The sequence below is a fragment of the Pipistrellus kuhlii genome, unplaced genomic scaffold (assembly GCF_014108245.1).
Source record: "Pipistrellus kuhlii isolate mPipKuh1 unplaced genomic scaffold, mPipKuh1.p scaffold_m20_p_5, whole genome shotgun sequence".
Taxonomy (NCBI): domain Eukaryota; kingdom Metazoa; phylum Chordata; class Mammalia; order Chiroptera; family Vespertilionidae; genus Pipistrellus; species Pipistrellus kuhlii.
In genome coordinates, this window is record NW_023425551.1 from 14,505,130 (window position 1) to 14,527,171 (window position 22,042).

The following is a 22,042-nucleotide window of genomic DNA, read 5'->3' on the forward strand; positions in this document are numbered from 1 at the left end:
TTAATAGATGTTTAATTTTTTAAGCTAATTTTGTCAATCTGCTTGGAACATTAAAGCAGCACTCTAATTTCTCAGAATGCCTTTAAAAACACTTGGTGTGGTTTTAATGAACATCTGTTGCTGGGAATTTGGAGGCGCTGCCTTCCCCGGAGCTACAGCGCACTGAGCCCGCAGTTCTCTCTCTAGGAGTCAGTTCTTGGCATCTGCCAATCTGATGGAGAACCAAAGTGGAAGCCACCTTTGGGCAAAAGCCCAGATTGAAAAACTCTTAAAGAAAACAGCTAATAAAAATTAAAATTAAAAAGCCCACTAGTCCTGAAATACCTAATTAATATATAATAAACATACCCTTATGTTTAGATAGTAGAAAGGGGTTTGGATCATTTTTGTGGTTTTGCTTTTTAAAATGGAAACATTTTGATTGCTCTACACTCCTCTGCATTTTAGGTAGTTTGCTTTGTAAGGCAGCCAAAGAAGACAGCCCATGAGATAAACCTGCAAGGCAGGTCCTGACAGGTCATACTTAGGGATCATTGGCCCACAAGAGACAGAAACTCCCAAAGATTCCCCACTGCTAGAAGCAACAGCATTTTAATCTGGTTGTGGCTGTTCCAATGGGGCCCCTTTATCTAATTCTAATGAAGTGCCGTATGGGATAGCCGTGAGCCTGTACCTGGGGAATATGTGAACACTGCTCTCTTCGTCCAGCAGTACGAATATAAATGGTTACAAACATCATAACCATAGTCCTTCCTAAAAGAACTTTGGTAAAATTAATCCAACTGTTAACATTTCATGAAAACTTAAATTTGAATATCCTAGAGTTAAATAAACCCCCAACTGGGGTGTATATATGTACTTGGTAATTTAGGGGGTTTTGTTAAAAAGAAAAGGAAACTTATCAAAAGCTGTAAGTGGGTAATACAACATGTCCACACCCTTTTTTTCTCTTAAGCTGATAATAATTGGAATAATCATCAGTACTTTTAGGGTTTTTTAGTGGCAGCCAATGTCTGTGGGAGACGTGAATGCTTCAGCCTGGCCTTATCTTTTTCTGTTTCATTTTTAGGTGGAATACCTTACTCATCCTATCTTCCACCATAAGTCATGGCTTCTTCACAGTAACCAATCTCTATTAATCTAGAACATTCCTATCTCAGTATAATTTTTAAAGTGTGCTAAGCTATGACTTCTGATTAGATCATGAATTCACTGTATTTTATTCCACACGCTATTAGAATTAATGAGTGAACATATGTAAACCCATTAGTGTTATGTCCTGACATATAATGGAACTTAATACATGCTAGACACCTCTATTTTCTGTTTCTCAGATCACAGTAGTATTTGCCATTTGTGATAAATTTACCCATCAGAGAATACTTTCTTTTCACACATTCATTATGAAAAGTAGCTTTGCTTCTCCTGAGGAATTATTTTATTTGTATAATGCATATACTGTGTAACTCTTAAGTACCTCATTTCTGTCCTCTGCTATGTCTTGGCTACTAAGATGCTTAGCACTAGATTTAGGATCCTCTGCATTAAATATCCTGGTATGCTTTTTTGATCCATTATAGGAGCATCCAAATCTACTATTATTTTTCAAGGTATAAGTGTGAACCAGTTAACCAAGATAGAGCTACCCTCACCACCTTCTAGAAATATAGCACCTAAGCAATAATGTCTACCAGAGGGTTAGGAATGGCCACATTTGTTTTTTAAAACACCGGATTCAAATTGCTCTGCCAATTAAACTGTGGCTAGTAAGGAATGAGGGGCTGACCACAGCAACTTTCTAACTAAAGACATGTATCATGAAAAAAGAATTAGGAAGTTACCTTTTGGAAAAGGTCGATCGGATCAGAGGTAGAAACTCAATCCCTTCTACTTGCCCAGTGATTGTCAAACTCTCTAGCATGCATCCAATGCTCCTGGAAGACTTGGGGAAACATTGACTGCTGGTCTCCAGCCCTGGAATTGTTGACTCAGTAGGCCTGTGGTGGGGCCTGCATTTCTAATAAGTTTCTAGGTGATGCTGATGCTGCTCATTTGGGGACCACATTTCAGAGCCATTGTACCTACCCTCCTTGTGACACTCACCACAGCGGGTCTACTTGGTCTGCTGAGGTGCACCTGTTTCAAGAGCTCTGCCTATATTATCCTTGGAATAGCTCTTACCAGTGCCAATCAGAAGAGTTTTTCTAGGAACAGAAATGAATTTCAGGACTCTTTATATCTTAAAGAAGTCTTAGGATACAGCCCTGAACGGTAGAAAATGCCTCTTGGCCAACCCAGAGCCCTCATTCTAGGGATTTTCATAGGTAATATAATAGAAGTAAGAGTCTGATGGACAAAGGAATTTAAAAAAAAATTTCAACTTGTTAATGTTCCATAGAATGCACTTCAGGGAAAGTTGGTCTAAAACTTATGGTAGAACTGCAAGAAAAGTTTCAATTCACCAGTTTTTCAAATTTTTATTTGACATAGAATTCGTTTTTCAAGTGAAATTTCCCCCAGAATACCAACCTATAAAAGAAAGTCTTGGCAGAACAGACATCATTTGTAATACCTGAAGCACATGGAGAATCCTAAATTTCCAAAGAGCACAATTTGAAATCCCATTTAATGCATAATAAACACAGACTCTTACGATGGGTGTTCTTGCTGGAAGGTATCTTGGAGCCATAATCTTTAACACTTGTCCCTAGACCAGGGCTCCTTTCCTCGCCCTTTAAAATCATGAACACAGCTGTGTTAAAGGACAAAGGCAGTTTTGTGTTCAGGTAGCTCATCACCGATAGTATTTCTGTACTCAGTATTTTAAAATAGACTGAATATGGTTGTGTCTTACCAGCTATGTAGACCTTTTGTTTTCAGCTTCCAAGTGTTATGCTACATGTCTCATTTTTTTACCCTTTATTCTGAAAAGAATTTGAGCCACTTCTTTTTCTCCCATGTATTTCTTTTGAGGTAAAAACAAAATACTGCTTTAATTACCTGCTCCCAAAAGAAGCATATTATGGAGAAAAGCATCACATTCCCCTGTTTGTTAAGGGTTGCTGTGTTAACTGCCTCAGTTTCCCAGCAGGAACCAATGGCAGACCACATTTCATTCGGAGCAGATGTTGAGTGGCATTTTTGCAAGTGGCAGTTTTGTTTACTAATTAGCAAAATTTGTTTTACCCTCTATAGCTGTAAATGAAAAAGCTAAAGAAGTAAATGAAACTCTAGGAGTTCAAGACAAGGCTTTTGAGAGAAATTTGCCCCGGCTTCAGAAAGAGATTGATCAGATGATGAGAGAATTGAGGAGGAAAAATCTAGATGCACAGAAAGAAGTTGCTGAAGATGAGTTGGTGTGAGTAAATTGTCTATTATGTCTTCATTTCATAAACTGAGCTTTCCAAATTGTTTACCATTTTATAAATTTTTTACCACATATATGATACTTTGCGTGGTTTTAGTTTTTATTTACTTATAATTTATTTTGCTCTAAAATGGCTTGAAGCCGGGACCAGTTTGGCTCAGTGGATAGAGCGTTGGCCTGTGGACTGAAGGGTCCCAGGTTCGATTCCGGTCAAGGGCATGTACCTTGGTTGCGGGCACATCCCCAGTGGGGGGTGTGCAAGAGGCAGCTGGTCGATGTTTCTCTCTCATCGACATTTCTAACTCTCTGTCCCTCTCAATTCCTCTCTGTGTAAAATCAATAAGATATATTTTTAAAAATAAATAAATAAATAAATAAATAAATAAATAAATAAAATGGCTTGAAAATATGTTTTAGCCTATACATAAATAATCAAGTAATTGGTCACTTCTGTTGCTATCCCTTCTATAGTTAGGCATATGGGCTTGCTTTATTAATTGCTTTTGTTTGGAACTTTTAAACTATCCATAGTTGTTTTTTTATTTTGATGAAATAATCTTTGAATAAATAAAGGTCTGAAGTTTACAGGCCATCCTATAGGTTTTGTCATCTCACGGAATGCTAAATAAGAGTCATTAAGTAATAAATACTTGATACTTTGAAATCAGGGTTGGGAACTTGAGGTTGGAAATAATAGTATTAGTGATTATATTGATGCTAATTAACTCATATGACCACACACTAAATTAAAAAAAAATACATTTTTACATTCATAGCTAATGTCAAAGTGATGGGATTAGTAATACATAAATAATGAATACTAAACTAACAACATCTGAGAACTTGTTAAAAATCAAATGATCAAATTTCATCCCGAAACTACCGAATCAGAAACTTTGGGGATAGAACCCAGCAATGTTTTGACAAACACTTCAGGGAACTGTGATGCCTTTTAGTTTTGGAAATACTGTTTTTCAAGGACTTAGCTTTTCTTAAGGGCTGATAGTTGCCACTTTAGGAAAATTATAGTGTTAAACCCAGTAGACTCCCCAGGTTACTTAGAAGAAAAAAAAAAGTAGATAAAAATCATGACTTCATACTTTATACCTAGAGTTCTATTCACAGTTTCTAACCAAACATAACAGTACTAGTATATTCATACCTTATATTCAAAGTAACAGAGGAAATCCTCATTATGTTGAATCAGGTAGTGTTTATTTTTTTGTATGTGAAATAAATTACAAAACTTATTTTATCAAATTATGAGAAGGAGATTCTTTTCAATTGAAATTTTGTTACTAACAAATCACAAATGTGTGAGGATTTTGGAGTTTAATTTTAAATGTAAATGGTCATGTCACTTGTCAGGTATCAATTTTCAGTTTGGTTGAGCATATAGTCAGTCTTCTTTAAATATTGTCTTACTAGAGGCCTGGTGCATAAAATTCATTCATGGGAGGGGATGTGATGTAATGTAATAGAATCTAATACCCATAAACCCTGAGGATATGGCAAGGCTCATTGTGTGGGGGTGGTGCTTGCAGAGCTGCAGAAGGCCTGCTGAAGAAGGTGCAGAAGGTGTTTGGAGAGCCCCGGGGGAAGAACGAAGAAATGGAAAAGGATCTCGGGGCAAAATTGAAAGACCACAAAAACAAGCTTGATGATGCTTGGGATCTGTTGAGAGAAGCCACGGATAAAACCAAAGAAGCTAATCGCTTATCTGCAGCAAACCAGCAAAACATGACTGCTCTGGAGGTGAGTCTGAGGGCTCTTTCATCTGTCTGTGGGGCCATAGGGTAGGGTGGAGATGACCATGGCTGGCCAAGTTGATGTGTATTTATAGAGATTAGCAATGATAACTCTGAAAGGAGCAGAACAGAGAATGATGATCTTTCTTCTTTTTAAATCATCAATCACTGTCCATAAAATGTAGATAATTTAAATAATTTAAGATTTTAAAAAATAGTGTAATACAGTGGAAGGGGCTCTTCACTAGTCTTAATGCGAACCGTGCCACCAACTAGAAGTACAGGCATGGGCAAGTCAATTACAGTCTCTAAGCACCAGTGCCCCAACACTACAGCAAGTCTCAGGTACCTCCAAGGACTAATAGCACGATTTTATAATCTACCCAACCTAAGCCAAACACCATTTTTTAGATATCTGAGTGCCATAAATCACAGAAGTGCAAGTATTTTCTCATAGAATTTGGATGCGTGGAACAGCTCACTAAGAGACCAGAGCTTTGGGAGATTTTGAGTCCCTTTATTTTTCCAATGTGTTCTATGAATCAATCAATCTCTCTCTCTCTCTCTCTCTCTCTCTCTCTCTCTCTCTCTCTCTCTCTCTCTCTCTCTCTCTCTCTTTCTCTCTCTCTCTTTCTCTCTCTCTGACAACCAATTCCAACATGTAATAATTACAAGAGTTCCATCTAAAGGTTAATAGGACTTGAGCGGCTCAACAAGGGTGAGCCACATATGTAATTTACCTGTTGGAAACGGCTAACCGGCACTTCCCCCAAACCTGAATTGGATTGTTAACTGCCAGGCAGCTCAGGGCATTTTATTGCCTCCTGTCTATTAGTTTTGGAAATACTGTTTTTCAAGGACTTAGCCTTTCTTAAGGGCTATAGGCTATTCCCGAAACTGACAATCCCTATAAACCCTTTGATACCTTACCCTTTGAAGTGTATATTTCCACCTTGGGACAGGTTGTGTTGAATAAGGCACGGGTCCTCGGTCAAGGGATAGACTTCAGTTCCCTTCAGCTGAAGCTCCTCTGACCTCCAATGTCTTTCAAAACTATCTTTTGTCTTTGGATTCTTTAATCATCTACACACAATCCCTTTCTCCAGAATGCTGAACCCTTTGTAAGGCTGGGAAAAGAACCCGGCAATATGGTGCCCTAACGAGGAACACCACTGTTATGGTGCCCGAACAGGAGATACCAACATTTATGACGCCCTAACGAGGGACACCAACACTCTCTCATCTCTATCTCATCCTCTGGCAAATTGGTCACTTTTCCCAGGAGTAAATTTAGTACATAGAATGCCACAAACCTGTATCTGTGTGTGTTTTTTAATCAACAACAGCTATTTTCTCCCCAGAAACAAACTTAACCTTTTCTGTTTTCAAAACACTTGATCCCTTGCAGATATGAAAAGACTGACCACAATCTTATCATACAATCTCACCTTCAACTATAACTAAACATACCCTGGCATATATGTGGAATGCTAATTGAAAAAAACTAATCTGGATTTTTTTTTTTAAATCTACTCATTTCTGTCCATTCTACTTTAGATTAAGCAGAGGACAAATTAAATTTTTAAAGGTTTTTTCTCCCCAATCTATCTCCTGGGACTTAACCTTGTCATTTTGATAGAAGATTGAAGAGGCTCACTTTTCCTTAACTGATGTATCTAATCTGAACCAATTTGGAGTCTACTGAAGTGCTGGCAGTATTAAAGAAAAAGCACCATCTTGTGAGGCAGGATGCTAGACTATCTTCATGTCAGAGGCCCCAGCATGATTCATGCCACTCCGTCAAACATCAGTGGTGCGACTAACCCAGAGGTGCTCCCCTTCATTTTATGGCACCAGTTTAAGAAATTAAAATTACCTCTGTGGAAAGTATAATAAGCATCTAGAAAGTATTTCAGGAAGAGTTATAGTGGCACAGTAAATGGTGCTTTTAGCTATTCCTTCCTTTTAGTCATGTTTAAAACTAGGAGCCATAATTTTTGTTTCTGCCCTTTCCCCCTGCACCCCGAGATGCCTGGAGCTTATATAGTCAGTTCTGTAGTTATAAGTGGTCCTTTTCATATTTTCATTTTGTATGCCATGCTTAGGTAAAGGCTTGTTCAAGACATACTAGAGTAATTAGAAAAATTGATGCAATAAACATGGGAAGGCACAATTTATTTAAGGCTGTTTGCCGAGGCTGATTAGAGGAGATTTCCAAGGTTGGTGCTAGGCTGACTAGAAAGGAGTGACCGGAGAGTTTGTGAAACAGGCCAGTTCTGTGGACTCTCATTCAGACTGAGTTGGCTGGTCTCGGATGTGGCCCAGGGTCCATATTCCATAATTTTCCCTGGGTTAATTAGATGTGCACACAGGTGTGAGAACAACCTACACATTGTATCCATTTGATGGAATAATGAGCTGATTTTTTAAAATAAATATCTTTACTGCTAAGAAGGTAAAATACTCTTAAGACCCAGCTCAAATGTGTGTGTTTTTGTTTGTTTGTTTGTTTTTAAAAAGGTAAGCGTGTAATTTTTATTATTGAAGACATTTATCAAGCTCCTGCTAAATTCAGGAGATGTCCTGAATACAGAAATCATTAATGCTAAGTACTGGGCCTCATTGTATAGTCCTTGGAATGGCAGCATTGGCATCAGTTAGAACCTTGTTCAAAGTGCAGCATTTCAAGCCCCACTCAAAACTATCAACAGAAACTGTGAGTAGGGCCCAGGAACTGGTGTCTTAAAATTTTTCCAGTTATTCAGATGCAGTCTTCAGTTTAAGAACCATTGATATTTAGAATAAAAACCATTTTTGATGACTTTAGATGACTCTATACACTAGAGTAATTATAGAAGCAAGCAAAGGAAGGACATCTCCATCACACTGGGCTAGGGTGGGCTTCACAGAGGACCTAACATATGTGTTAAGTCCTAAGGGTAGGCACTAGCTAGTCAAAATAGAAGGCAAAGAACATTCCAGAAATAGGGGAATATAATACTAAGGCATGGGGGAAAGGGGAAGATAAAACATTTTGGAAAAATTCAGTGGTTTGATAGGGTTGGAATGAAAACTTATGTGAACCAATGAGAGGCTAGAAAGCCAGAAAAGATAAGCCAGACCTTGATTTGGAAGAGAATTTCATTCTAAGACTAAGCCAAGGAGTTTTGTTTTTGTCCTAAAAGTTAGTGGTACATTGAAATAGTGGAGTCATGGACTAAAATTACAGTTCTGGGATTTGTGACTGGTTCATGTAAACTAGAGAATCGGTTTTGTATTGAAAAACAGTGTGGTATAAGGCTGGGAAAATGGACCAGGATAGTCTTTAAAGTCTGTCAGACATCTACCATGTGATGGTGCTGTTGGTAACCAGGGTGACTGAGGTTTCACAGAAATGACTCCTGGCCTCAGAAAATGTACAGTCTCCTAAAAATTCAGGCATTTTAACCTTTCACTACTATGATTAATAGAGGCTGGAAGAATCACATAAATGATGTCATCATAGCGGAAATAGAGAGAAGTTGATATAGAGCAACTTGGTTTCAAACACAGGGCTCTGAAAGTGTAAGATGTCTTAGGAAATGTCAGAGAGAGCAGTATAGCTCTGTTATATGCTGCAAAGAAGTCTGTAGGAGATGATGGTTCTGGAAACAGTATTTGGAAGCAGATCATAGAAGGCTTTGAATACAGCCTTCTAGAAGACAACTAGGGTAGAAGGGCATTTCCAGCAATGGAGAGAAGGCAGAGGGACTTTGTGCCAATGGGCAAAGAGAAGGTGAGCAATTCAATTAAACAAAGGAGCATGTCCTTATAACCTTATAAAAGGAAGGATTGCAAAGAAAATAAATAGTGACTTGCTAGATAAAGGATTGACTGAAAGACAACTTTTGCTGGCTTTTAAACCAACCCAAACATGCATCATCCCTCTCTCTCACACACACAACACATACAAAAGGTGTTTAATTTACTGAGCTCTGGAATGAATTCAGATCTAATTACGTAGAAGTTAAAAGTAGAACTATAATCAACTTTAGTATTCACACAGAATCACTCAGTTATCCCTACGGCATACTTTTGGGGGATAATTCTGTATACAGGGGCCTCCTTTCTGTTCCTCAACCACTCGAATCTTTCTACAATATTCTCTATTCATTCCTTCTATTTATTTACTTTTATGTCACTCATCATTGCTTAAAAATATACATTTATTCTCTCATTTATTTTCTCCCCTTTCCAGATAAGCCATGAGGATTGCATCTTCTAATCTACTCTATTGCCTTGGCCCACAACAGTGTCTGCCATAATTTTTTTTTTCCCAATGAATAAATAAAGTCCCATGAAACAAACACACAAAAAAGTCATATGTTGGCATGGCTGGTGTTGCTCAGTGTTAGAGTGTTGGCCTGCACACACAAGTATTGTGGGTTCAATTCCCACAAAGGCACGTACCTGGGTTGCAAGTTCATTCCCTGGCCCCAGTCAGGGCATGTGAGAGGCAACCAATTGATGTGTCTTTCATATCAATGTTACTCTTTTTCTTTCCCTCCCCCCCTCCTCCTCCTCCTCTTCTCCTCCTACTCTTCCTCTACTTCTTCCTCCTCCTCCTCTTCCTCCTCCTTCTCTCTCTCTCTCTCCTCTCTCTCCTCTCTCTCTCTCTCTCTCTTTCTCTCTCACTTTCTCTCCCTTCCATTATCTCTAAAAAAATAAATGAAAAAGTATCTTCAGGTGAGACTTAACAATGAAACAAATAAATACACAAAAATTATTAAAAAGTCATATGTATACTTTTATTAATATTTAAATCCTCCAAATATGCATTTTTTTCCTTAGCTTAAAACTAGATTCTATCAGTGTCTAATCTGAAAGTTAGCCACCTCTGAAATCTCCTGACTTTCTAGCTCATTACTTCTGCTTTAGTATTCGATATGATAAAGAACACATTCTGATCTTGCATAACAGTTGGTTCCCTAAAGTGACTCAAATGGAGCTTTTACAAAGATTCTAACTCACTGCTTAATTGAACCAAAATGTGTGCAGCTCTTCCTAATGCACATGTAGAAATATTCTCCCTCCCACTGGCGCAGCATGGTCAAGTGCCTTGATTCATTAATAGAAACAAGCCATGTTGGAAAAAAGTCCTGAATGTCTGTACATGGTATAACTTTAAATCAGTGCATGCAAAAGCTAAGGATTATAGTTATGTAAAAAAAATGTCAGACTCTTGGAAGATAAAATATGACTGACTTGTTATCAGGAGCATCAGGATTACTCCTATATTTATTGTCCCCAAAGAGGGAATGACATATCAAAACTTCCCTCTGTTTTAGCCAGTGATGAGCCAAGTGTCACCGTTCAAGTTTCAGGAATGGATCCTAATTTCATTTATTCATTCAAGTATATTTGTTGAGGAAACTCTTCTAAGTATTGGAAATACAATGATATATAAGACTGTTTTTATGGAGTTTCTATTCTAGTGAGGAAGATAGTCACTAAAATCAATAAGTGAGTAGTATATAAAATGACCATAAACTCTGGAGCATGGGCTAATGTAATTAATAAGTGATTGTTTATTGACATTACATGATGCATGCAATATGTTATCCTCCATCAGCTACCTTCAGTTCAGCAGGCTGTGATTTTCACTAGTACCTATATATGAATATTGTGATGAATTGGTGTTATGCTGATTTTCATTAAAAATCTGCACAATTAAGATGGTTTAATTTATTAAAAAATAAAATTATATTATCTACCTTTAGTTGGTTTGTGGTCATCCACTAGAATATAACTCAGATAAATGGGTGCTAAGAAGAACAAAATAAGATAATATAATAATAGTCAAGCCGAAACCAGTTTGGCTCAGTGAATAAAGCCTCAGACTGCGGACTGAAAGGTCCCGGGTTTGAATCCGGTCAAGGGCATGTACCTTGGTTGCGGGCACATCCCCAGTGGGGGTGTGCAAGAGGCAGCTGATTGATGTTTCTCTTGCATCGGTGTTTCTAACTCTCTATCCCTCTCTCTTTCTCTCTGTAAAAAAAAATCAATAAATATTGATATATATTTAATAAAATCATAGTCAACAATTACATCATGTTTACTATATTCCAGGCTGTATTCTAAGCTAGTTCTCAAATTTTACAGTGTATATCACCTGGAGTTCTTATTAAATGCAAATTTTGAGTTGTTAGTTCCCAAAAGGCATTGAGATTGTACATTTCTAACATGCTTCTGCATGATGCTAATGCTTTCAATGGGCCACATTTAGAGTAGCCAGGAACAACACATTTCACATGAGGCTAAGTAACTTGCCTAGGTTTCATACCTTGCAACAGTGGGCAGGGCTTGGATCCCAGCCAAAGCAGGCTGTAGCCTGAATAACTGTCCACTAGTATATAGAAAATAATTGAGATAAAGATGAGTGTTATTTTAGGCAGGTGATCAGGGAAGTGACCATCAGCAGAAAATGAAGGAAGAAGCAAGACAAAGAACTGGGCAAGGGCACAAGGTTAAGAGAACTGCAAGTGTAAAGGCTCTGAGGCAGGAACAAGGTGTATGTACTTGGTGACACACCAAAGTGGTTGGTGAAAAAGCAGGGAAAGAAGGGTTTGAAATTAGTACTTTCCCAGTGCAAATAAGAAATGCCATTTCTACAATTAGAGAGTCAGTGCTTTCACAGCTCAAGACGCAAGCTGTATCATTATATAGTCCAAGGTTGGATCTTTACTGCATTGTACTAACTGTGTGGCCTTGGGAAAGTCACATAACTTGTTCAATTTTCTATTCTTTTTTTCCCCCTTTACTTTTTATTATTAAATTTATTGGGATGACATTGGTTAATAAAATATTGGTTTCAAGTGTAAAATCCTATGACACAACATATGTAAAATGCATTGTGTTTATCACCCAAAGTTGAGTGTTCTTCCATCACCATATATTTGACCCCCATTACCATTTACTACTCCCTCACTTCCCTTTCTCTCTGGTAAACACCATATTTTTATCTCTGTTTAATTTTTTGTTGTTGTTTTTTTCTTATTTATTCCTATTTTTTTAAAGGTGATAAACACAGTATCTATAGAGTTAGTGTAGAATTAAGTAAGAAAGGCTTATAAACTACCTGACACATTACTAAGGTCAAAATGAATATATAAAGTAACATTATTGTTAATGTAAAAGAACATAAATGGCAGAGGCTTAAAATTTTAATTGATGCAGTTAAATCCTCAGGTAAAAAGGCGATTAGAAGAATACAAAGGAGTCAGAAAGAAAAGAAAAGAAAAGGAAAACAGGCTGAGTTATGCTCCAAATAAAGAAATAGTACTATTTCTCTCTCAATGATTTTACTCTTCTAAGTTCCGAATGAGTTTTATGTAGTATTGAGACAAGCTATTAGTTTCAAAGAAAATTTAGTCTGCTCTCTTCTTATGAGAGTTTTCATTAAGTTTATTCTTCCATGTGATAGTTTCTCTTTTTTAAAAAAAAAGTACTTCTAAACTTCCTTAAAAATTCAATTTATTTTTATTTTTTACAGACCTCCCATAGAATAAATCTGCTTATGTATATGCTCACAAAATACTCATTGCACATAGATTCTGGAATTCAACATCTAGTTTCAATGTAATTCATTGTGCTACCACATGTTCAATAATACATATTTAGCACTTACATTTTAGTTTAAAAATGATGTTCAGCCCAGTCAGCATGGTTCAGTGGTTGAGCATCAACCTGTGAACCAGGAAGTCACTCACTATTCAATTTCCAGTCAGGGCACATGCTGGGTTGCAAGATCAGTCCCCAGTGAGAGGTGTGCAGGAGGCAGCCAATTGATGATTCTCTTTCATCATTGGTGTTTCTATCTCTCTCCCTCTCCCTTTTTTTCTGAAACCAATAAAAAATATATTTTAAAAAATGAATGTTCATCTTGCTTAAAAAATAGTTTTTAATTCTTCAGCTACTATCACATAACTTTTTTTCTCTCCAGTGACTTTCTCACAATGCAATGAAGAAAGTACCTTACAGGCATTTCAATAAAACAACTCTTGGAAGATTGGCTAAGTAGTTCGTATTACTCTCAACCAGCCTCACTGTCAACATGGCATACCTTATTTGCAACGCCTTTGTTCAGACAGCTCAGGGAGTCGGGAATATGGGGCTGGATAGGGTTTTATCTAAAAGCATGTTGATGGTATGTTCATGCTGTCTTACAGGAAACGAAAGAGGCTATTGAAAGTGGAAAACGACAGACTGAGAACATTTTAAAAGAAGGCAATGACATACTTGATGAAGCCAGTCGTCTTGCAGATGAAATCAACTCAGTCATAGACGTGAGTATTTGATTAAACCCAAAATAAAAAGAAAGATGGAAATGGCATAGGCTTTCACAGATGGGAATCAATGAGAAGTCTCCGTAATATAAGCAAATGCTAACGTTTTCTTCTTGTGGGTGTAAAATTGTTTTTGCATTTTTCTATTGTGTCTGTGCCCCCACTTATTGGCAACAATTAGAACTTCAAAATTTTCTCCCAATAAATACAATAGTAATGTCTGTGTGAGGGTAATCATCCACTCCCACCAGCCTGAATTTTCTTTCACACTGAAGAAGGATGTTGCTTGTTGTTAGGATGACACTTACAATCTTCAATATTCATATAAAGTTAGTTAAAAGAGAAATTTAAATCTACAAACAGACTTTTAACATACCATCTAATGCAGTGGACACTGTGATATATGGTGATATAAACATAAATGAGGATCATTTATGCCTTTATACCTGTGAAGTAACATTTTTTTTAAAGACACTTTGGTTCTTCTTGGTGTAATTGGCTTCCTATATTTCCTAATCTCTTTCATTAAATAACAGCTTTTGTTCTCCATTTTCTTTTTGCTATGTAAGTAAATTTGATATTTCATAAAAAACTAAGGATGCATAATTATATCTCAGAGAGTAATTAGTAAATGAGTAAAGACTTGGATTCACTTATTTAAAACATAACAGTATGTTAAAGACATTCAAACTAAATTACCACCCATGTCTTTTCTCTATATAACAGTATGTTAAAGACATTCAAACTAAATTACCACCCATGTCTGAAGAGCTGGCAGATAAAATAGATGACCTCTCCCGAGAAATGAGAGACAGGAAGCTTGCCGAGAAGGTGTACCAGGCTGAGAACCATGCAGCTCAGTTGAATGCCTCATCAGCTGTCCTTGATGGGTATGTCATCTGTTGTTGGAAATGTCTATGTAACTTGACACTTGCCCAAAGTTTTGACTAACAAAAAACGGTAGACAGTTGCTTTCAAATTTTGATTTCTGTAATTATGAACTGTAGGAGCTACATGGCCTATCTGTGGAAGAGCCTAATTAGATGAGCTCTCTACTGGAGCGGCATCAAAAGTCCAAGTTAAAAGCAGATTCAAATATGGCCTGGTAGGGAGTGAGCATAGCCCCAGGCTACACTTAGAAAAAGCGGGGTTTTGTTCTTTATTGGAGAGCACAGCGGTTGCCTTATTAGCATTTTAATAATAACGTATAAATACACATTCTGCTTTAAATTTCAGTTTTATATTTTTAATGGAATCCAAACTATACATTGTTAAAAAGGTGGCTTTTGAAAATGTGACCCAACATAAAGACTTAAGTCTTTTTTTCTTTTCAGACTCCAGGGAGACACTAATTCTTATAAGGGTCAAAGGAGGGAGGGGCAAATGGTGAGGTGTGTTTGACTTATGGACAACCTTCTAGGTAAAACTGGGATGCTTCCCTATAATTACATAGGTGCTGTAGCCCCAAGAATCATTTTCCCAAATGTATCTGTATTTAATATATGACATGTGCAAAATTCTGTTCCAATATGTAATGCTCATTGATACAAAGGAAAATGTAAATGTTTGAAGACCCAGGGCATGGTGCATGCACAGTTCATTTTATAACAAACTTTTGCCAATTTAGCATGAAGGGCAGTAGATGGAACAGTAAGCTAGAAATCTGTGGATGCTGGCTCCAAATCCTTAATTGGCAAGGACTTGGAGCCCACATGTTGGACATGTGACCTGAAACAAGTTATTTAACTTTCTGAAATTCATTTATTTCCACCTGGAAATATACCTACCCCAGAGAGATTCTGTGCAATTCATTCCAGGACTATGGTACAAGCGCTCTGAAATGTGCAGCATGCTTCACAAATGATGAAAGCATCATCTCACTGCACATGCTTGCCTGGTGCACATGGTTATAGGAGCTGTGGGGGGTGCTATGGGTATTTAACAATATGTTCATACTATATCATAGCTGAATTATTTAGGAAGATGAGTTTAAATTGAAAACTATACCATACTACAGTAATAGATAGCCCACTATGCCTGGAATTATCATGATTGTATCGGCCATGGTTATTTGGAAGCCATATGTTTTGTAAGTAGGATGTTCTTCATTTGACTATCAAATGCTTTTTTATTGGGTAATCCCAACAGAATCCTTGATGAGGCTAAAAACATCTCCTTCAATGCCACCGCAGCCTTCAAAGCTTACAGCAATATTAAGGACTATATTGATGAAGCTGACAAAATTGCTCAAGAAGCCAAAGGCCTTGCACATGAAGCTACAAAACTGGTAAGAAACAAATAGATGATTTATGCACTGACACTGGAGGTCCAAGTGTTTGAATAAGTACTTACATTTCTCTCAAGGCGATCTGGAAAATCCTAGAAAAATGGAATCTTTGTTTTAAATTATTTTCAAAAGCTCCTTTTACATTTTACTCAAAACAAACTCTCAGCATACTGTAATCATAGCAGAACTCTTTTGCCACCCACCACTTACTACTGATAAAGGTTTTGAAATTACCACAGGTGTCAAGGAGGTCTGTGCCACCAAGTCACAAAAGAAAAACGGTCAAACATAAGAGGTTGAGCAGCACTACTATCACTATTATTCCAAATGTCATCAGCAAGAAGGTGCTTTGAAAATTAACACATTGCTGATAGTTGCACACGAGTTGGTTATATGGGAAGTTTGATGACAAAGTGCATTTGTTGTAAAACACATCACATCATATGGTTCTAAACTATTTACACTGTTTTTTTCCATTGAAACCTTTGCCTTCAAAGCAACCCTTTTCTGCTGTTATTGTTCAAAATAAACTTGGGTCTTCAAGTATATTTAACACATTATCTGTGTATCTTCAGGCAAATCTTTATCTTTGACATGGAGTGACATTTTGTAAGCATGTTATGTGGTAAGCAGTAGAACTACTATTTTAGGCTTTTAAAAAAGTGTTTCCTAGGAAGGATATGATGAGTTTAAATATGCAGGACCATTATTTACTCTTTGGTTTCACATAAAATCTCTTCAGTACAGCAAAATTTCAGAAAAAATAACTCAATTCAACATCTAGCTGCAAATTAATCATAAATAATTGGTGTTAAAGAATCAGATCAGCTTTGGGTTGTTTTGTTTGTTTGTTTGTTTGTTTGCTTTGATATTGGGTACAAATGCTTTCTTGGATCTCAGGGATTATAGAGATATTCACCACAACCTTAGAGGGTTTATTTTGTGGTCATATCTATCAGCAATTATTCTGGTTTGGTTTTCACTGGAATGAGTTCCACTAATGCCATTATATTGTTAATTTTTTTTACTCAAAATAGTGATACAATTATTGCAGAAACTTTTTTATGCTTAGTCATCCTCTTAAAATGAACCCATCTCCTCATAGATAATTTTCTACTTTAAAAAAGACTAATTTCTAAGGTCAGAATTTTCATTTGATCTATGTTTTACTGAATAACCATTTACAGCATCAAACACAGTGCCTGGCAAATTACAGGTACTCATGAATGGATTAAAAAAATGAACGAGTGAATGTCATTCTAATTGATGTTTTTCATGCCTTTTATAATCTCTTGTACCAATAAAAATCTCAATCTTGCTATTATGATTGCATTAGCCTTATACACTTCTATCATTTTATGTTATAGAGCTGTTTAATTTCACCCAAATTTCATACTATCACTGTACACTTAGGAGACTCTCAATTTTATGCTTCCGTGAAATATGTGCATTTCCTCAGCATTGTGTTTATATATGATAGGCTAGCCTACCTCAAACATAGAGCTAGGATGAGTTGTAACACATGGCAACGCATCCCCTTGTTACCAGGATTCCTTCTCTCTTTCAATAAACCATAAAAAAATAATCAAATTTCTGAAAAATTCCAAAGTGCTAAAGAGAATCACTGGGTTATTAAAGCGCTCACAGCAAGCACAAAGACTGATCTGTCCCATAAAGTGATGTTTTCCGTTGAAAAAGGTTGGGGGCACATGATATCAGGTTGCCAGTTGCTCTGCGCAAGAGTGAAGGAGTGAGGGACATTCAGTGAATTATCCATTTTTATTCCCATGAATGCCTGCCACCCTCTTCCTTACCCGCTGTTTCTGAGACCTGGCCTTCTTCAGGTTCTCTGTGCCTTCTCCCTGGCTTATGCCCACTGAACAATGTGCGGCTACAGTAAGTGCAAAGACGGAGGGGAGTAAGTGTGTGAAGACTCATGTCAGGTGGTTAGGGGAGGTGTCCATCCTGCTGAAGTCACACATTTTCTTTTCTCTTCTCTTTACTCCATCGGAGTTTAGTTTCCCACTGAACTTCCCTGCACAGCAACTCTGTTTTATTTAGTCTGTTGATGCTGTTTTCTGAAAACAGTCCTTTTGCTCAAAATGCAAATTTTAAATTAAATAATCCATATTTATGAGGCGTCTTCTGTTTTTTTCTTGTATATTTTACTTTCTGGTGAAAAGGTTATGTTCAAGGCCTCCACTGACTCATGTAGTTATTGAATGAGTGTGGTGAGCAGTGCTCAGGCCATCTCTTTTCAATGGGAACCTTTGGGTCAGACCTGAATTCACTGTCATACATCTTCCTCTGGAAAAGATGCTGAGAATCTCTGCTTGCTCCCTTCTCATGCAATCTTTCCCAGGCCGGCTGCCACCCTTTCACTGCGTGGTGACTGTGGAGCTTCGTTTTATTTCTACTTCCATTTCTGTAAAAAGTGCTTAACTTAAAGACAGATCTTCTAATTCCCAAATTCTGACCTGCTATCTTCTTCATTCAATTCAGAAAAGAATGCCTATAAAATTTAATGTCACAATGGACCTCCACCGGACAGACACATGACCCCCTGAGCATTTCCCTCTCACTATTTCACACACTAGTCCACACCATTCATAGAGGTAACACATGGTATATAGCAGCTGATCACTAAATTGGATAACCCCTGCCATCTCCAAATACTGATGCTGGGATTTAGTATGGCAGCATGCTCTATATTTTTAGAACTGGTCAGAAATTTGAACAAAGAACATTTCAAAGGAAAAAGAAAATTATTTTCTCTAGTTAGTTTGAGATAATACCTATACATTTGTTTGACTATAGATGTCAATTAGGATTCTTTTTTCAATTGATAAGAATTAAGTTCTAGTGGTATGCTGGAATTTCTGAAATAAAACTTGAGAGAGAAAATAGCAGGTCAGAATTTGGGAATTAGAAGCTCTGTCTTCAAATTAAGTACATTTTATAGTCTATTTTGATCCCTTTCTTGGCTTAATTCCTAAAATATAGTCTCACAAACTTAGAACTTAACTTTTTAATCTAACTTTATCTTCAATCTTCAATTACCTCAGATGATATCTTTCTCTTATCATTGACACAGTTAGGATGCTAATAAAAGATGCTAATGAACTACTTATTGATAACTATGAGATACTGTTCATACCCACATTTTCAATTTCTCTTTAGAATTTTTACCCACATAGTTAATGTACTTGATGTATAAGTAGCATTATGAAACCCAATCCATAGGACAATCAGAGATGAATAGAATATTAAGCTACTGTCAACCTGTGATAATCATTTATGTTTGTTATTTGTCATGCTATTAAAAATGCTTTCCAACTTTTACCTGCATAACTCATTTTTATAGGAAATGTTACTTTCCTTTCTATTACTATTCTCTCCTTTAATTTTATTAATACCATTCCTAATCATTGCTTTTCCTTATTAGTCTTTGAGTCCTTATAGTAGCAAGATTCTTTTGACACCACTACTATTAGTTAGCAAATCATATAGTTAAACAATGTAAATCTTGCAAAAGTGTCATTAAACATTAAGGCATTTCTTATGCATGTTCGACTAGAAATATGGTAATGTACTCTCTCAGCCTGTCTTATTTAATATTTGCTTTATGTAATTGGATGAACCAAAATACATAAAGAATACTTGCAAGGTCATTTTTGAGTTTTTATTTCCTACATAAAAAACTGGGCAAATATTAGCAGAGTACATATTGCATTCAAAAGGCCCAATAAAATATAGTCAGTCAAATTGTAAACGTGTATACCTTCCATTTCAGTCTGTCATCCACTACTTAGAAGTCATCCACACTGTAAATTTGATTTTTATTAATATTTATAAACATTGGAATTTACATTTTATACCAGTGTAGTACTAATGGAAAAAGTGATATAAAGTCATAATTGATATAACTGAATTTTCTAAGAAAACTAGTGAGCATTTTTTTCACAGCAATTCAGCAACTTAACTACAACTGAGTATTTCACATGATGGTTAAAATGAAAAAGTCAGTGAGGCTCTAAGTAACCCCCCAAAAATATTGAATCTGTGTGTTCATGAAGCCATCCTAACTTTAGTAATTTCTTTGTACAGGATACATTCATTTGAATCAATTTTTAAAAATCTTTTGGAAACAGAGAAGCAAACTTCTATTTATGATCCAGCATTTGGCATATCTAAAAATTCAGTGCAACAACTATTAAAAATCAAAGTTTGTATCATTACTCAGAACTCATAAACTCTTTGAGATGCTGCTATAATGCAACATAAGTTTTGAACTAATATTATTCACGGCATCAGTGCTCTCAGGCTTGCTGTTAGGTTTTCCACCTGTGGTGGGAAAAGTAGGAGATAAAATTGCCATGTTGAGTTTGATTCTACACATTAACTGGAAAGAAAACCTGAGGATGTTCTCTAACTCAGTAGATACTTCTCTGTTGCCTTGACTCACAATAAAAAATTCTTAGAAATCCTGCCCCCAATAGCTTATCTCTTCCCAGCCTCTTGGCCACAAGCTGGTGGTCCCCATGTGTGCTGGAGCAATGGCTGTCACACAGCAGTGGGTGAAACCTATTCTCACTTAGTGACATATTTTTAAACCCTCTTTTGATTGTCTTTCTTGGTGTTCTCATCCAGCTGAGTATTTAGTCCCTGATTCTAAATTTTTATGGTTTTGAGGATTTCCTGTTCTATCCCTAAGTCTCCTTTGTGTGCGAATTGGCTTCCAATCTTCCAGAGACTCATCTACGGTAATTCTTCCTCCATGTTAGGACTCATTGTGCAAGGCCAACACTAATATAGCCTTTCAGCAGATTTCAGACCAAGGCCAACACTTTTTTTTTTTTTTAATGATAGTAAATTGGGGTAATTTTTTTATTTTACCAAAGTGTGTTAATATAATCAGATGAAGACAGATGCTTCAAATAACCTGCCTTAAATTATATTTTTAATACAACTAAAGGGTTTATAATAAAAAACTGGCTTGTTTCTTTACTCATTTTTAATCACTATTTTATTTTACTATCCTGTAGTACTTTTAAAACATAGGTTATAGTAAAATACATTTAAAATCAATATATAGTGATTTTTATATTTTAAATTGTGTGACCTTTCTTAACCATTACAAAAGCAGTTCATGTCTATTACAGGAAAATAGGAAATACAGACAGTAGATGGAGAAAATAGAAAATGTGAATAATCCCACTAATCACAAATAAACATTTTATAATGTTTTTTATCTGTCCATATTTTTCTCATGCAAAGGGTAATAATTATATAACTGTTTTATAGCTTAATCTATCAATTAATTTGACATTTTTATATTCTCAAAGCATTCTTAAAATGCACATAATCTAGATTCTACCATTTCTTCTGAGAATTTATTTTATTATAGCAAAAAAGTTATCTCTGACTTCATCAACACTCTAACGTACCAAATGTAAATTTATTTGATGTATATTATACATAAACATATTGCAGCTAATGGCCAGACCTTACATATACCCAGGCACATTTTGAACAGTTTTATTAAAAATATTTTAAATTTAAGATCATATAAGTGATATATTACCTCATCATATTATCCCTTTTGGAAATGTTTAAGACTTATTCTGTAAAATAAATTATTTGATAATAGTATAGGTCATAAACCGAGCTGTTGAATTTTCTTTATAAAGAAGAAACAAAAACAGAAATATTCTGGCCATGCCAAGGCACATGTGTGAGGCAACCAGTTTCTCTCTCTCTCTCTCTCTCTCTCTCTCTCTCTCTCTCTCTCTCTGGAATCAATTAAAACATAAACATGTTTTTAAAAAAAGGAACATTCCACATTTCTCCTTAGGGCCAACTCTTTCAATGAATTTAGAAAATTTAGCTCTAATAGATTATTTGAGGAACAATTTAAAAATAATAAAATATAATATAGAAAGTAATATAAACAATAACTTTTCAAATTACTTATTTAAATAATAAATCACTGGGGTGCAGGTTTATCAACCTGATAAACCTAACTTCAGGTCTCTTCTTCAGATCTTATTATGCCCCTGATGGAGCTCCCTCTGACAGCAAAACACTTAGATGTTTTCATGCTCCATATGGCAGTAATCATTCTCTTTATAAAGGATTTTTTGTTTATCTATTCATTCCACTATAACACCATTAGGAGAGGCAGAGTCTTTGTATCTCTGAGTAATTAGCACTCGCTCTAGTGCTTGAGGCAGCTATACACTTTTATTGGGTAAATTAATCAGTTCATTCATCTGTTAATCAATGACATGATGATTTGACAGGAGTTACTATAAAT

The 22,042-nt window shown here is 36.2% G+C and overlaps 1 protein-coding gene across 6 annotated transcripts in view; it reads left to right on the top strand.

Moving 5' to 3' along the window:
- LAMA2 (laminin subunit alpha 2) overlaps window positions 1–22,042 on the top strand; it is a 453,474-nt gene that overhangs the window by 345,797 nt on the left and 85,635 nt on the right. For all 6 annotated transcript variants that reach the window (XM_036413664.2, XM_036413665.2, XM_045573302.1 and 3 more), the window contains 5 exons: window positions 3,196–3,358; window positions 4,912–5,122; window positions 13,323–13,439; window positions 14,166–14,329; window positions 15,588–15,726. In XM_036413664.2, coding sequence (XP_036269557.1) covers window positions 3,196–3,358; window positions 4,912–5,122; window positions 13,323–13,439; window positions 14,166–14,329; window positions 15,588–15,726 — 794 coding nt within the window. The remainder of the gene's footprint in view (window positions 1–3,195; window positions 3,359–4,911; window positions 5,123–13,322; window positions 13,440–14,165; window positions 14,330–15,587; window positions 15,727–22,042) is intronic.